Source organism: Sorex fumeus, unplaced genomic scaffold (assembly GCF_029834395.1).
Source record: "Sorex fumeus unplaced genomic scaffold, SorFum_2.1 ptg000045l, whole genome shotgun sequence".
Classification (NCBI taxonomy): Eukaryota; Metazoa; Chordata; class Mammalia; order Eulipotyphla; family Soricidae; genus Sorex; species Sorex fumeus.
In genome coordinates this window covers 5257772-5274928 of record NW_026606102.1, presented here as the reverse complement: position 1 = coordinate 5274928, position 17157 = coordinate 5257772, and the positions used below count along the sequence as shown (strand labels likewise).

At 46.6% G+C, this 17157-nt stretch overlaps 1 protein-coding gene across 2 annotated transcripts in view; it reads left to right on the top strand.

Annotated features, from left to right (window-relative positions):
- PATJ (PATJ crumbs cell polarity complex component) overlaps positions 1-17157 on the top strand; it is a 391552-nt gene that overhangs the window by 348524 nt on the left and 25871 nt on the right. For both annotated transcript variants that reach the window (XM_056122284.1, XM_056122283.1), the window contains 4 exons: positions 3712-3826; positions 5979-6016; positions 14108-14230; positions 15036-15140. In XM_056122284.1, coding sequence (XP_055978259.1) covers positions 3712-3826; positions 5979-6016; positions 14108-14230; positions 15036-15140 — 381 coding nt within the window. The remainder of the gene's footprint in view (positions 1-3711; positions 3827-5978; positions 6017-14107; positions 14231-15035; positions 15141-17157) is intronic.

The following is a 17157-nucleotide window of genomic DNA, read 5'->3' as shown; positions in this document are numbered from 1 at the left end:
CACCTAGAATATGAATGAGACAAAGTAGAAAACATTTCTGTCTGACCTTCTAGAACAGAAGTTTTATTTCAGAGGGTCAAAATTTAATTCATTTATAAGAAAAGATGTGCATTATCTTTTGTCCTTATGATGGTGGCTGAGGTGATACGGTTGGTCCTGATACTTGACTCATTGGATGGGAATGTGGGAAGGAAGTGTCCCCTCTCCTCCGTCACCCTCAAGCACTGAAAACTAACTCAGATAAAGATACAGTGTTGGGGAAATGCCCTTTTGTGCCCATGTGTCTGCTGAAGTAAATGGGACACGTGAGGAGCATGGTTTTCTTCCTGAGAAATTTTTAGTGAGGGTGATAGATGCTGTCTTTTGAGAGTCAAGGAGAAAATTACTTTTTCAATGAAGCCTGAAGAAAGAGTCCATTAAGAGGTCTTTGAAGGGCTGGGAAGATAATACAGTGGCTAGGGACCTGATTTGCATGAAAACCAATGTTGGGTTCAATCCCCAGTACCATATATGGTCCCCTGAGCCCAGCCAGGAGTGATCCCTGAGCATGGAGCCAGGAGTAAGCCTTGTGCACCACCAGATGTGGCCACATATTAATACAGCAATAAAAAAAGATCTAGCCTTGTGTCTACCTAGTCTCTTTTAAAATGGCTTTTCCCACCAACCAGGGAAATCATCTCTACCTACAAGTGATTGAAAAACAATACTTGGGAACTTTTCTTCAGCTACTTAAGGGCACACTGCCAAGAAAACCAGGTCTTGGCAGGGCCAGAGAAATAGTACAGAGGGTAAGACGCTTGCATGAAATGCTACCAACTCCAGACCAAAATCTGTGGCCCTCTATGGGCTGGACAGATAATGCAGTGGGTAGGGCGCTTGTCTTGTACACAAATGAACCAGGTTCCATCCTGGGCATCCTGTATGGCCCCTGAACATTTCTGGGAGTGAGCCCTGTGTGCAGAGCCAGGAGTTATTCTGTGCTCATTATCAGTTCTGAGTAATTGTTGATTTTAACACCATTGATTTGAAATTCTATCCTGAGGGTTCAGATGTGGCTCAGTGCTAGAGGGCTTGTGTAGCAAATAAGTAAATAAAAATATAAAAAAACTTTTTGTTTACACGGCAAATATTCAACAAAAGCATATCCTTTGGGGGAAAATCTGAAACACTCCTCTAAATATATTGATTATTTATGCTACCATTTACTTTGTTGGATTCTTTTTTTTTAATGCGCATTTACTAAAAATCAAATCAACTTTTATCAAGGTTAGTTTTTTTTTTTCTTATCCTGAGGATCCATCTAGATGCCTTTCAAATGGTTCACAGTAGAATAGCTCTAAAATTTGTTCTGGATATTTCTCCATGATAACAGAAGCTCTGCTTGTTTTGGGAAAAAAAAAAAAAGGTTTTCATGTGAAACTTGGTCCTGAAATTATAGAACCAAGATGTTTATTTTATGAAGGTCTCCTCCATACCAGTGTCTATCCTTACCATAGTTGCATGATGGTCTGGGTGGTGCCAGAATTGGATTTCGCACCCTGGAACATGCAAGGCTTTTGTTTAACTCCAAGCTTTGACTGTCTCCCAAAATCTCTTGTAAGCCAGTTAGGTAAGCTATCCTACTCAATATCACAGTTGATATTTACCATTTGCTCTGAAATGAGTAGTTGATTTTTTTTTTTATTTTCCGTTTGGGCTGTGGGATATTGCTGAGGATGGAACCCAGAGTCTCATGCATGTAAAGCATGGACTTTACCACTGAGCTACAATCCTCAGCCCTGAATTGCATTATAAAGAAAAGACAAATGAAGAGAGAAATTGATTTTTTAATTAAAAACTAAAAATATAGGAAAAGTTCAGAGATGTAGCATAGTGGTAAGGCACAGAGCTGACACATATGCGACCCATATGTGTCACATGTGACCCATGACTCACATATGTATAACACATACATCCAATCCCCAGCCCCCAAAACTGTCACTGTCACTGTCCTCCCATTGTTCATCGATTTGCTTGAGTGGGCCCAGTAACATTGTGAGGCTTGTTACTGTGTTTGGGATATTGAATATGCCACGGGTCGCTTGCCAGGCTTTGCTGTGTGGGCAAGATACTCTCGGTAGCTTGCCAGGCTCTCCGAAAGGAGTGGAGGAATCGAACTTGGGTTGGCCATGTTGGCTGCGTGCAAGGCAAACGCCCTACCACTGTGCTATTGCTCCAGTCCAGCCCCAAAAACATAAAGGAAAAAGAGTTGAGTCATTGGGCTGAGTGCATCCGTTCATGCTAGAGGCCCCAGTTTGATCTCCAGGAACACCTGTACCCCAAGAAGACCTGGAAGCAACCCCTAAGCACAGGACTAAAAGCAGCCCCTGACACCTACTGGTTGTAAATCCCTCTCAAAAGAATTACAAGAGGGTCGGAGCAAGAGTACAGTGAGGAGGGCATTTGCCTTTGCAAGCGGCTGGTCCCCCAGGCGCCACTGGAAGTAATTCTTGAGTGCAGAGCCAGGAGTAACCCTTGAGCATGGCTGGGTGTGACCCCCCACCCCCCCCAAAAAAAAGAAGAATTATAGGATAGAATAGAACAAAATATAAACTAGAATCTTAATGATACGTATCTGGATGTTGAATGTATACCTTCTCAACCCTTGGGTCTATTTGAAAGTTTTCATAAAGAAGTTCAAACAACTTACGTCATAGAATGAGGAAGATAGAAACTATCAAAATTCATCAGGTGATGATTGTGATTTTTAGGTTTTGCTTTAAATTTTGCTGCAACTAGGAATCATTTTGTTGAAAAAATTATTAGTGAAATGTTTTCGTGCCTTGGAAATGTCCTTGACTATCCATGTGGTTTTCATTGAGCAGCCACTCACCAGCCATATGTGACTCTCTGAGAGACCTCAAATATTTATTTCAGTGACCAAAAGGATGGTAACTAGGGTATTGCAGATGGGGCTAAACATAGCTGATGCTGGGAAGATCTTTGAGGGGAAAAAAGTCTATAACATTCCCTTGAGAAATGTATTGCTTTTTCTGACAGCTGAGGTCAAGCTTCTGTTACAGTTTCATGTTATTTATAGTAGCAAAAGAGATCATGTGGGGGGAATCAACAGCACGGTGGCTAGGGTGTTTGCCTTGCATGAGTCCGACATGGGTTCGATTCCCAGCATCCCATACAGTCCCCCCCAAGCACCACCAGGAGTATTCCTGAGTGCAGAGCCAGGAGTAACCTCTGTGCATCACTGGGTGTGACCCAAAAAGAAAGGCGAGAGAGAGAGAGAGAGAGAGAGAGAGAGAGAGAGAGAGAGAGAGAGAGAGAGAGAGAGAGAGATCATGTAATTTGAATGATGAGGGCGTAAATCTTTTTTTTTTTTTGAGGGCATAAATCTTGACTGGGTCCCCAGATGCCACAATTTGCCACTCGCTCATCCTCTAAGCAGCATGTAACCTGGAAAAATGTTTGGATCCAGTTGCTGGAAGGGCTTCACTGATCTCTCACGTTCTGCCTAGCTGGCTGAAGCCCTAACTAGGGAGATCTGGGGGCCTGATGGATGGGAAGGGAAGAGGGTGGCTATTTTTGTCTTCTGCTTTGGACTCTTAGAATTTTCTAGGACATTCTGGTGACATCAGTAAGTGAGGTGTTAACAAGTGAGTAGGAAGGATGAAGAGTTCAGGGATGCTTGGGCGTGACTGACACCTGCTCTCCTTACAGGGGGCTCTGCACGGCACACACAGTGGCTTTCCTCCTGCCATCGCTCCCGTCCTCACCAGCCTGCAGAACCTGGTCGGCACAAAGAGAACCTCAGATCCTGCCCCGCAAAATCCAGGTATCACTCGGACACACTTTCAGCCAAGCCATCTAATGCCTAGTTTTGTTTTGTTTTGTTTTGTTTTGTTTAATTTTAAAATCAATCCTTCCAGGGGCACAGATAGAACATATTGCATGTGAGTGACCCCAGTTTGATCCCAGCATCCCATGGACTCTGAGTACTACCAGGTGTGGTCTCCCAGAACCTAAGAATTTCCAAAAAATAGAAATAAAAAACCAGCCCTCGCTAGTGAAGGCACTGGTGTTGGAACATGATATGACTGAAATCCAATCATGAACAACTTTGTAACTGTGAATTTCACTGTGATTCAATTTAAAAAAATAAATATTAAAAAAAAGAAAGAAAAATTGGCCCTTACATGGCAGGGAAATGACTCAAATGATACACACATGCTTTGCAGGGGTGGGGCCCTGAGTTTGAGCCTCAGCATAGGGATACCCCTATGGGTCCACCAGTAGCATTCTGCCAGGTCTAAACCAACCATCACCAAGAGTGGTCTCCAGTAAAAATATAATAATACTGTTTCAGATTCTAGAGACCATTCTGGGGTGGAGGCACTTGCCTTCATATGGGCATACCCAGTTCAGTTCCAGAGCCCACCAAGAGTGATCCCTGAGCACAGAGCCAGAAGTAAGCCCTGAGCTCTGCCCTAGCCCAAAACAACAATGACAAGCTTTCCAACTTCAATAGATCCCTGAACATGGTCACAGAAGCTCCAAGCTTTCAGAAAGGAGGCAGGACTGATAGTGCAGTGGGTAGGGCACGAGCCTTGCACACAGTTGACCTGAGTCAATTCAGAAGCCCTAGACATCCCCCAAGCTCTGCCAGGAGTGACTCCTGAGCACAGAGCCAGGAGTAAACACTAAGTACTACCTAGTGTGCCCTCCCCTTGCAAAAAAAATCTTTCTGGAAAATCTGTTGTGAATAAAAAAGACTACTAAGGTTTATATTTGGTTTGATTTCTGGTTCTGGCCTCCAGTTCTGCTCAAGAACTGGGAGGCCAGAACCAAATTTTCCCACAAAATTGGCATAGATTTTATGACCCCCTCTTTTTTTTTTAATTGAAAAAAGGTGGCACGTGACCATTATGTTAAGTTTAAGTGTTTTTTTTTAATTGTGCCAGCACTACTTAAAAGCAGGGTGCAATGACTGTGCAGTCATGAGGGTACTGTGGGGACACATGCTGGTGCTCAGGCACAGGGTCCAGGCCTGCACCCCAACAGCGTGGGGTGGCCAGGAGGTGCTAGAAATCAAACTAGGGGTCCCAGGTGTGTGCCCCTGCCCAATTGACAATTTCCCTTGCCTGAAAGTCATTTTTGGAATGTGTCTTTAACTTGATACAAATCACATGAAAAAAGAAGCAGGCAGGCAGGCAGGCAGGCAGGCAGGCAGGCAGGCAGGCAGGAAGGAAGGAAGGAAGGAAGGAAGGAAGGAAGGAAGGAGAAAGGGAGGGAGGGAGAGAGAGAGAGAGAAAGAAAGAAAGAAAGAAAGAAAGAAAGAAAGAAAGAAAGAAAGAAAGAAAGAAGCGATATCTAATGTGGCTCATAATGTCAATCCACTCACTAAGAGGAAGTTGAAAAATCCCAGGTCACCATCAATGGGCAGAAGGGCGGGGATCCTTGGGCCTGAGGGTGGAGGCAGATTGTGGCAGATCGTGGCAGAAAAATGGATAGTGAGACACGCATTCTTCAATCCCTTTCAACCCCCTGTTCTAGGTGCTTCTGCCATAGTCCATCAGCTGTTTTTAGACCCCATCCATGTTCAGAGCTCAGGAATCACCAAGTGAGGATTCTTTGTGGGGGGAGGAAGCGGGGAGGCACCATCCGACAATGCTCAGGGATCACTCCTGCTGGTGCTCTGGGAACCATATTGGGTGCCAGAAATCAAACCCGGGTCCATGGAGTGCAAGGCAAGCCCCCTACCCACTGTGTTATGACTGCAGTCCCATGAAAGAGGATTCTTTAGAACAGTGGACAGAGGCCCTGTTCAGGCCATTGGTGGACATTCTAGAAAGGCCATAGCACCTGCTTCCTTTAGTATTCTCTTTTGAAAAGTCCAAGGGAAGAACACCATTTTCATGGGCATTAAAGTTAGCCATTTAGCGTCTCTTCATTGAAGGAAGCTAACTGTGTTGCCCTTTCATTTCTAGCCACTGATACGGGACCAAGAACTGTTGAGATCGTCAGGGTAAGACCATTATTTTGTCTTTTATTTCCTAATTTGTGTTGGAATAGCATAAAATATACATGTTCCACCTAATTTGGTTTCTTGGATTATTAATGCATTCAAGGAGGGGAGTAAATAAAACTAAAACTGAGAAAAATACAGTGACGCTCATAGATGACCACCACAAATTTTTTTGGACATACCCCATTCACTATATATTGTGTAGGTGTTTAAATTTTCTTAAACAAACAAAGAAAAAGAGGTATCATGGGGCTGGAGAGATAGTCTAGTGGGTAAGACGCTTGCTTTGTATAGTGTCAACCCAGGTTCAATTCCCAGCATCCCATATGGCTGCCTGTGTACATCCAGGAGTAATTCACGAGCAGAGTCAGGAGTCACCCCTGAGCATCTTCGGTGTGGCTCAGAAACAAAAATTGACACCCCCAAACTGGTATCATTCCTTGTATTTTGCTTGTTTACTTTAGATTTGGATTTTTTTTTTCCCCTGTGGAAATGGGGCTTAAATCCAGAACTTCACGTGTAAGGCATGCACTCTACCACAGAGCTATATCCCTTCTTGCTGCACAGAATTGTATCATATAAAGATCATCTAAGGGATATGTACTGTATGTATGCACTGTAATTTTCTTAGCCAGCTTCCTCATTAGCGTATTTCTCAATTTCTGCCTGGTGTTTGTTTGTTTATTTGTTTTTTCTTGTCATGCCTGGTGTTCTTTTTTTTTTCTTGTTAAACCCAAGGGCCTCACTTTTGCTATCTTTGGTAACCAAATACCTTTCTAACTATCCCCACACCATTGTGGTTTATTTCCTCAGGAATTCCTCCTAGAAATGAAATTGTTATGGCAAAAGGCAGACCTCCTGGCCAAGAATTCACTGCCCTTCTGAAAAGATTATCTAAGATGCATTTCAGTTCCTACACTCATCAGATGTTCACTGTCAATCTCCAGTCCCCAGAATAAGGAAAGCTGAATTCTCCTTTAGCCAGACTAATAAAGATTACTTGCTGTAATTAAATATGCCAAATGCCATGAGGTGCCTCTTAGCTAGTTCATTTTCTGAACTCATTCTCAGCTACAAAGGAGACCTCCACCATCTGTGATCTCTATGGCCTTTGGCAAATTCCTTCACTTGATTTTTTTCTTATCTACAGTATGGGCTAATCACACATTTGACCTAGCAGGTAAATATTACTGTTCAGATCAAATAAAGTCACTTTGAGCATTGTAGGAAGGCATGGTTCCTAGTTCCATCCATGAATATCCGAGGAGAAGCTTACTGGGTGGGTGGCCTCTGGTTGGATGAAATCTCCCTTCTTTGTTTTTCAAAGTGCCTTTCCATCACAGCTCAGAGGCTCCTAGGATGGGGAAATGAGATGTGCCCACACGGGTCAAGGAGGAAGCTTCTTGGTGGGTTTGAATAAAGCTGTGGTATTCAACACATTTCTCCTCATTCTAAGATTTTTAAACTAATATCACATTGTGTTGCTTTCTCTTTTCTTTCCTTCTCTTTCTTTTTGTTTGTTTTGTGGCCACACTCAGTGGGTGGTGCTCAGAGGTTACTTCTGGCTCTGCACTCATCACTCCTGGCAGTACTCAGGGGACCATATGGAATATCAAGAATCAAGTGTGGGTTGGCTGCGTGCAAGGCCAATGCCAGGCCCACTGTACTATCACTCTGGCTCCATGTTGTTCCTTTAGTCCTGTCTGCCCCTTGGTTTTATGGGCTTTTTCGACCAATCCTAATCCTCCCCACCCTCTTCTCTCTCTTGGGCCAGGCAGGAACTTCCTTCGGAAGCCTACCTTGCTTCTTATGCTCAGGGTTCTGCTCCTGATGCATTTGGAAAACAGATACGAGACCCAAATACTTTGGAGATCAGCAAATAACTGACCTGTGGTCAGAGAGGCTGACATTGCAATGACAAATCTGTGATAGGCATGGCAGGGTCATGCTAGTAATGATATTGGTCATGGAAACTCACTTCTCATAACTGTGACATGAGGTTTACGTTCTTTTACAGTAAGGTCTTTGGTTGTCATTTTCTCCCTTTTCTCTTCCTCCACTTGACTGTGGTACCATTCAAAGCTGCATGTTTCTTTAGGGGGTGGAGGTTGCACCCAGCGGTGCTCAGGGAATCATATGTGTTGTCAGGAATCAAACCAGGCCTCAACCACAGGCAAAGAAAGCACCTAAATCCCTGTGCTCTGACTCTGGCCCAGTTAATAGTATTTTTCATTGTAGAGCCTTGAGAGAGAGTGCAGAGGTAAGATTTGCAGCTGACTCAGCTTTTATCTCGGCCCCACAGCTGGTCTCCCACATACCACAGGAGGGACTCCTGAGCACAGCCAAGTGTGGCCCAAACCACCTCTACCACCACTCCTGCTAAATTATTTTTAAATTATGCTTTTCATAAAACCCCACATTCCTTCTCACTACCCACCGTGGGGCCGTGACCCACAGTTTGAGAAATTAGGAGTTAGGAGCAGGGAGCCAGCTCAGGGCTGAATCTAGGCTTTGCATTCAGGAGGCGTGGGTTCCATTCCTAGCACCATGTCACCCTCTGAGCACTAATCCAGGAGTCATCCCAGCACCACCAGTATGGCCCAAAAACCAAACAAATAGGAGGCTTTCTGTTTAATAATGAGAGAACCTGGGAGTTGGAGTTGTGTGTCTGTGTGCACTGCCTTCTGCCTTTATTCCCGGCCCTGAAGGGCCCCTTCTCCTGGTTCCTCTGGCCAGAACGCTGCTGCTTCTCCCCTAACTCCCAGTTTATTTCCTCTCTCATTTCTGGACTGGAGCTGATGTCCTCGTCAGAACTCTGGGGTCAGGGAGAGAAATGGGGACAGTCACCTCTCGTCATCCTGTCTCCCGCTGTCAACTCCATGACACTTTTTAGGCTCCTTCTCCGAGACCCCGGGTAGCTCTTTTTGGTATGTTGGCAGAGTTCAATTGGGGGAGAAGAAGTCGGATTTCTTGGTGTGTTGGTGTGTATGACTCAGGGGACAAAGGCACCATCCCAACTTGTCCCAAGGGTCACAATAAAGGTGGATTCTTTTCTTTTTTTTAAAAAAGTTATGTATTTATTTTCTTTTGGCTTACAATACTATTATTAATGGTTTCTCATGGACAACACTGTCAAACACTGTCCTCCCGTTGTTCATCGATTTGCTCGAGCGGGCCCAGTAACGTCTCCATTGTGAGACTTGTTGTTACTGTGTTTGGCATATCAAATACGTCATGGGTAGCTTGCCAGGCTTTGCTGTGCAGGCGAGATACTCTCAGTAGCTTGCCGGGCTCTCCAAGAGGGGCGGAGGAATTGAACCTGCCTCAACTGGGCTGGCTGCGCACAAGGCAAATGTCCTACCCCTGTGCTATCGCTCCAGCCCTCTTCTCATAATTTCCATACCACACACATCACCACGGTGTCTGTTTCCCTCCTTCCCCCGTGTGCTACTTCCCTGTTATGTTGCCTTTGGGTCTTTGTTGCTTCCTCCCTAGGTATCTTTAAGGCCCGCATATGGGAGCGGTCATTCTGCATCTGTCCATTTCCTTCAGTCTAATTTCACCCCCCAAGCTATCCTCTAGTTCTGTGTCATTGAAAATGGCAGGATTTGGTTGGTGGGAATATCTTCTAGTTCAACCTGCCTGGAAAACAATATGGAGATTCCTTTAAAAAAAAAAAAATATATATATATATATTAAATAAATAAATAATATAGGACTAGACCTCTCATCTGATCTCGCAACGCCACTTCTTGGCATCTATCTCCAAAACACAAAAGCATTAATTCAATAGTGGTGGGGCCAAGTGATAGTAAAGCAGTTGGGACGTTTGCCTTGCACATGGCCGACTTAAGTTCAATCCTGGCATCACATATGGTCCCCCAAGCACCGCCAGGAGTAATTCCTGAGTGCAGAGCCAGGAGTAACCCCTGAGCAACGCCGGACATGACCCCAAAAAAGCAAAAAAAATAAAAATAAAAATAAAATAATTCAATAGTCATGAGATTTGACCCTCAGCCACCTGAGGGGAACCGCCTCCCAGACCACCATGTCTTGAACTTCACCCGCATTAATACACTGTCACCAGCATTCACCACTGGTGACTTGGATGTGGCTTAATTAACACAAATCTCAGCACAAGTGCCAAAGTGTTGAACTGGAGAAAGTCCCACTTCCCAGAGATGGGGAGTTTCTGTAGCCTAGGAGCTGGGACTTACTCTGAGCCTGGCGCAGCAGGGCCCGAGGGCATGGCAATGGGGGTGTGTTTAATCTCCCAGGGTGGCCAAGGGAGAGCTCCAGACGGCTCGCCCTCTCGCCGCCCACGTTTGGTGGGTCTGGGGCACTCCCCCAGCTGGGGCGGCCCATGCCATGGGGCAGACAAAGAGGATACGAGGGCCAAGCCGGTTGATTGATCAAATGTTGTTTATTCCATCCTCCCCATGCAACTTTTCCAGTCTCACCAAGCCCCCATTCTAGTCCCACACTGCCCCTCATTCCCCTCTCCTCCTGTCTCTCCCGCTCATCTCTCCTTGCTCCATCTCGCATCCTGGGCTCCCCACGTGGCTGCTCCTGAATTCTTCTTCTACATTCTTGTCTCTCTGTCCCCTTGCTAGTCTCTCTGCACTCTATCTTGCTGCCCTGCCTCTCTCTCTCTCATCTCTCCAGCTCTCTTGTCTCTCCAACTCCAGTACACAGGGCCCAGGCCACACCCAGTCTGGTAGCAAAATCAATATAAGAAAGCCCTTCCTTTGCTTAAGGGCAAAATACCTCTTAAGGTGTTTTTCTCCTTACCTCAGTCCAGTAACTCAATTAACATCTTAATTACATTTTAGTATTAGTTATTTTTGTATGGACACAGTAAGAGATACATTGAGGCTTGTAGGGCAGCTCTCTTGGGAACATCTTGCTACAGACTCAGACTGCAGAGCTCAGGCCAGATTAATCATTCCCAACCCTAGCAAGGTTCAAATCTAGTTGTTACTTTTTGGATCATGACAGCATCTGTCCACGACCAAATCTTAATTTATAGTTAAACATTAGGCACGTTGGTCAGGCCCATCTCGATGCCAAGGTGGCACGTAGCTCACTGCTTGCCCTGGGTGCATCCAATTCCTCGTTGGGACCCTGCTTTGGGGGGTGCTAGAAAGTAAGGGCAGCTGAGGCTTAGGTCGAGAGTTAGATTTCTAAGTTTAGTCAGACTTAGAGTTCTAAGAAAAATCATTAGAGTCAATTGACTCCCGCATTACAAAAGCATAGCATTTACTGTCTTCCTGTGCCCATAGAAAAAAGGACATTGCTCTGAATAAACTACATAAAGGACTTACGGAGAAGAGGAAAACAATATTTACAAGTCAACAGAGCACAAAGAAAGAAGTTACAAATAAACACAGAGGAATGGGAGCACTGTGATGGGAGTAACTCAATAAATTTAAGCCCCCTGCGGCAAGGCAGGAAGGACAGACCAATGTTATCCTACAGGGGTACTCCTGTTCTCCCAAGGTCCCTGCATTCCTAGCTGGAGTCTGGGCCCGGCAAAGGACCACCCCTTCTGGTTGCAGATGACTTCGAAGGGTAGCTGTTGTCCCCACAGGTGAAAGCCACTGAATCCCAACTCCTCATCGTATCTATGTTGGTGAGAGTCCAGTGGCCTCCGAGAAGGAGAAGGACGTGCCTTTTTTCTGGACAACCTGTGGCCGCCAAGTGGGGGAGGTTCCTGTGTGCACACCTGCCCAGCTGGCTGTAAGCATGGGCGCTTGTGGGGAAAGGGGTTTCTGAGTGACTGTCAGCATCATCACTCTGTCCCCAAAGTGGGACCCCCCTCCCAAGACTAAAGTCAGACACCCTCACCAGGGCGCCGGTGCCAAGAGTGTCCTCACTTGTAACCCCAAGAACCCAGGAGCCTTCTCCATCCCCTGGGGCATCTCTGCACACTCACAGTCTGCCTCTGGCTAAGACCCTTTGTTCCCACATTGTGTATTTGAGCTGAGCATGTGTACAGACCTGCAACAGAGCGAGGTGTGTGGTTGTTCTGTCCCAAAGCCTGCTGGGGGGCCGGAGCAATAGCACAGTGGGCAGGGTACCTGCCTCGCATGCGACCGACCCAGGTTTCATCCCGGCATCATATTGTCCCCTGAGCTCTGCCAGGAACGCAGGGCCAGGAATAACCCTGCTGGGTGTGGCCAAAAAACTATCACAATCACAATCACAACCATCCTGTTATTCGTCGATTGCCTCGAGCAGGCCCCAGTAACGTCTCCTTCATCCTAGCCCTGAGATTTTTTTTTAAAAAGTGCCATATTCAAGGCTCTTTCAGAGTTACGAGAATGAGACCCTTCATTGTTACTGGTATTTGGCATATTGGGCCAAAAAACTAATGAGTAAATAAATAAGCATTTGCCACTTCTGCCTCAGAGCAAGCCTCTAGACAGAGCAGAGCAGGGTCTTGGTGCCCTGTTACATTATTTAGCAGGGCGAGGGCTGGGCACCACTCCCTATGGCGGGCAGGGGCTCTTCCTGGCTCTGTGCTCAGGGGTCACTCCAGGTGGTGCTTGGGGTAATCTAATGCATGCTGGGGTGTTGGGCCCAAATTTCAGATCCCCAGTTGCGGGGAGACCAAGTCCATACGCGATTAATGCAAAAGCAAAGAAACTTTATTGTTAGCTCAAGCCAGGGTCCAATTCTCATCCAATATATTGGAGTCTTGATAAGGACATTTCATTTCATTTCATCATCCTGTTATTCGTCGATTGCCTCGAGCAGGCCCCAGTAATGTCTCTTTCATCCTAACCCTGAGATTATATTCAAGGCTCTTTAGGAGAATGAGACCCATCATTGTTACTGGTATTTGGCATATTTGGTACGCCACGGGGAGTTTGCCAGACTCTGCCCTGTGGGCAGGCTACATTCGATAGCCTGCAAGTTTGTCCAAAGTAGGAATGAGATAATAAGATGTCATAAAAGATGTCCTGATAAGATGTCGCGTGGCCGCAAATGCGGCCGCGCGATTCCAGGAGCTGAATTTTATAGTCTCTGAGTCTTGGCCATTGATGGAATTACACGGCGCCAGGGGGCCAGGTGGTGGGTGTGACCCCCACCTACTGGAATTTGGAGGATCTGGGTGGAGGATGCTCAATTCCAATCCGAGTAGGCTGGGAGATCTCGGCCTCGGAACCTGCGTGGATTTGTCCCTCTGCCAGTACCTTCAAGTGTGCGGAGAGTGGTCTCAGCATGGTGGTGGCTGGTTTTGGAGGTCTTCTCCTTGATAAGGACCCTGACTCTAAATCAACAAAGCGGTTTATATAGGTTTCAAAGTTTCAAAATTAAGCAAGCACTATGGTAACAGTGATACCATAACAGGCAACAGTTAAACAATAGTTTCCAATAACAGAACCAGTTTTATGATTACATAGGCCACCCATTCCTTATGGTTAACGAAAGATCATTTCTGGGGCATTATAACTGAGACACGGTGATTGCTTGAGCCCATTTACTGGGCCCAGGAACTTCACAGGTGGGTTCAGGTTGTCTAGTTAGACATTGTTTCAGTGCTGGAAAACTGAATCTGTTTCAGTTCCAGGTACTGACCCTGAGGCCCACCTGATTTTTTTTATTTCTGCCGCCTATCTTGGCTGCACTCTGGTCTGAGCCTCACAGGGGATCACTGCTGTCAGCTCTGTGCAGAGCAAGCGCCTGAACCCCTGGACGAACTGCCTCTCTCTCCAGCTCTTCTTATTATTTTGTCCCCACTCCCGTGGCTTTTTATGGCGCATCCTTCCAGGCCAGGGCTGCTCCATAATTTTCTCTTTGAATCTTCAGACTCATGCTGGGAGGTGAGAGACCAGTGTAAGGGAGATGCTAAGGGAGCAAAGGGATTTTTACACCAAACACTGCCACCCCCAGCCAGGGGGCACAGGCACACCGCAAAGGAGCTGAAAGCCAGGTCTTTCTGGCCCCACCCCCCTGGTACTTAACCCTCCGTGGTCCTGGCCTCCACACCCTCTCTGGAATGAGATTTTGTTCAACAGGTCCCAGGGGCCACTCAGTGAGGCGCAGTTGGGTCCATCCTCCTGCATGTTCTGTCTTCTCTTTTAGGAGCTCAGCGATGCCCTTGGAATCAGTATTGCTGGCGGCAAAGGAAGCCCCTTAGGAGATATTCCTATATTCATTGCCATGATACAGGCCAACGGTGTTGCCGCTCGGACACAGAAGCTGAAAGTAAGCAAGAGAGAGTGGCGGCAGCTGACTGCAGGAAGTGGGGGCACTAACGGTCTGGGCAGAGGAAGAAGCGGAAGCTGCTGGGGGCTTGTGGGGGAGCACCTGGTTCAAAGCTGGAATTCCAGCACCTGTCTGAGCCCCCACGCTGAGGGCAGAATGCAAGGGAGAAAGCCAGCAGCAGCTGAAATTCTGTGGGTCCCCACCCCTATAAGGACGTTATTGTTTTGTATCAAAGCTCCTCCATAAAAGAAGAAATTGCAGCTCATTTGCAAAGCCCCCCCACCCCCCCAGACCATTTTGTGTGCCTCATTCCACCCAAAATTGATTTTTGCCTGAAAGAGATTTGGCCACACAAACCTCCGTCAGCTGAAAGTATCAGCATCCTGACAGTGGTTTTTTTTTTTTCTTTCCTTTTTTCCTCACTGCCCCTGAATATCAACTTCCGTAGCAACATAAAGCGGATGATATTTGGCTTCCACAGCTCGGTTGGAACCGTTCATTTGTGCGTCCCACTATTAATTGGCACACGGATGCCGGCAGCACCATTTCCAAACGACAAAGGTGGCCTGCGGTGCCTTTTCATCCTCCGTTCTCACCCCCATCTTGTTTCTCTGATTTCCCTGTATGTGTGCAGAGAGCCATCAGAATTCCTCCAGCTTCTGGAACAAGCACACTCAGTGGAAACAGGGGATGTCTCACAATAGCCCCCAAGTGGGAATTGGACTCCCAGCAAATTTGAAGTATTCTCTGCAAATTTAATTTTTTCCCAATGATCGTGATTTTCTGCCACTTTTTGTCCCGCCAGGTTGGAGACCGGATTGTCAGCATTAACGGGCAACCTTTGGATGGGCTGACGCACACCGATGTGGTTAATGTGCTGAAGAACGCGTACGGGCGCATTAGCCTACAGGTACCGTGGGCTTCAGGCTGCAGCTGCACGGGGCGGATAGGTGACTGCAGCCAAGACTGAGTCTCAGGGGCAGGAGACAGCCCTGCTAGCAGGGTGCAGGTGATGGGAATTACGAGGGTGGAAAGCAGGAAGTTATTTTTCTTATTCAGGTATTCTTTACTGCCACCTGTACAGGCAAGGGAGCAAAATTATATAAAAGCAGAACAAGGGGACAAGGGGCAGGGGTAGGGAATGATGCTTTGCTGCCCAAGATCAATCCACAAGGCTTTTGGTTTCCAGTGTTCTTTTGTAAAGCAGAGTGCTTTGTTTTGTCTTTGGGGTGCTTTGTTTTGTCTTTCTTAGGCCCAAGAACTGTTGCAGAATCACCCAAAGTTGGGGTTTTCCTCTCCTTGGAAGAAAGGGGAAGATGTGGGTACTTCTTCTCTGAGTTGGCTGCCAAATTGGTTGCTGTAGGGGTTCATCAACAAAGGCAGAGGGCTCGAGCGGTAGCACAGCGAGTAGGGCATTTGCCTTGCAAGCGGCTGACCCGGGTTCGATTCCCAGTATCGAACTGGTCCCCTGAGCACTGCCAGGAGTAATTCCTAAGTGCATGCGCCAGGAGTAACCCCTGAGCATCCCCCAGTGTGACCCAAAAAGCAAAAAAAAAAAAAAAAAACCAAGGGTAAGTTATATAGTCACAGCGTGCCCAAAAAGATTGTCCAGAAGGACAATAAACTATATATGAAGAGAACACCAAGCATGCTGTGAATAAGCTGACATATCCCAGTATCCAGGATGTCGCTGACATCCAGTATCTTACAGTGAGTTGTTTTAGTGACTGAGTTTCCCTCCCTGTCAAAAAGAAGAAAAATTGTGTGTCAGGGAGCACACTTGGTGGTACTTAGTATTTACACCTGGCTTTGGGACCAGGGACCACTCCTGGGTGGCTTGGGGGACTCTATGGGGTGCTGGAAATTGAGACCATGTCATCCATGTGCAAAGCAAACACCCTCCCCACTGTGGTATCTCTCCAGCCCCAACCAAAATAATATACTTACGAGCACCCTTGTATCCAGAGGTGTACAGTATGGTTGCTAGGTAGAGAAATGGAACCTACCATTCAATCCTTTGGAGCAGGACTTCTTCCAGATTTTTCATTCTCAACCCCCTTTCTTTTTTTGTTTTGTGGCCATCCCAGTTGTGCCCAGAGCTTACTCCTGGCCTTGCGCTCAGGGATCACTCCTGGTGGGGCTTGGGGAACCATCCCAGGTGCCAGGATCAATCCCAGGTCAGCTGCATGCATACAAGCGCCCAACCTGCAGCTCAGCCATCACAACCCCTTTTTGCCTGAGAAATTTTTATGTGAACCCAGGTATATAGGTAAACAAAATATGTAGCACTGTAGCATTGTCCTCCCATTGTTCATCGATTTGTTCAAGCGGGCAACAGTAACATCTCCACTGTGAGACTTGTTACTGTTTTTTGGCACATCGAATACACGACTGGGAGCTTGCCAGGGTCTACCGTGCGGGCGGGATACTCTCAGAAGCTTGCCAGGCTCTCCGAGAGAGATGGAGGAATCTAACCCAGGCCAGCCACATGCAAGGCAAACACCCTACCCACTGTCCTATCTCTACAGCCCAAACAAAATAGGTATGCCAATTAATTGTTTACTGATAATAAAACCATTTTTGAAGCTTATTTTAAAGAGCATATTCTTAATTTTTTGTAAAATGTGGAATTCTACCCCAAAGTTTAAGAAGCTAAGTCATAGGCCAGAGAGATAGTCCAGGAGTTATAGCGTTTGTCCTGCATGTGGCAGACCCCATTTCAATCCGTGTATGATTACCCAAGCACTGCCAGGAGTTACCTGAGCATCATGCAAGGATTAGCCCTGACCCAAGACTCTCCCCACTCCATTCCCCCCAAAAAAGCCAGGCTTGGGGCTTGAACAGTAGCACAGCGGGTAGGGCGTTTGCCTTGCATGCAGCCGACCCGGGTTCGATTCCCAGCATCCCATATGGTCCCCTGAGCACCA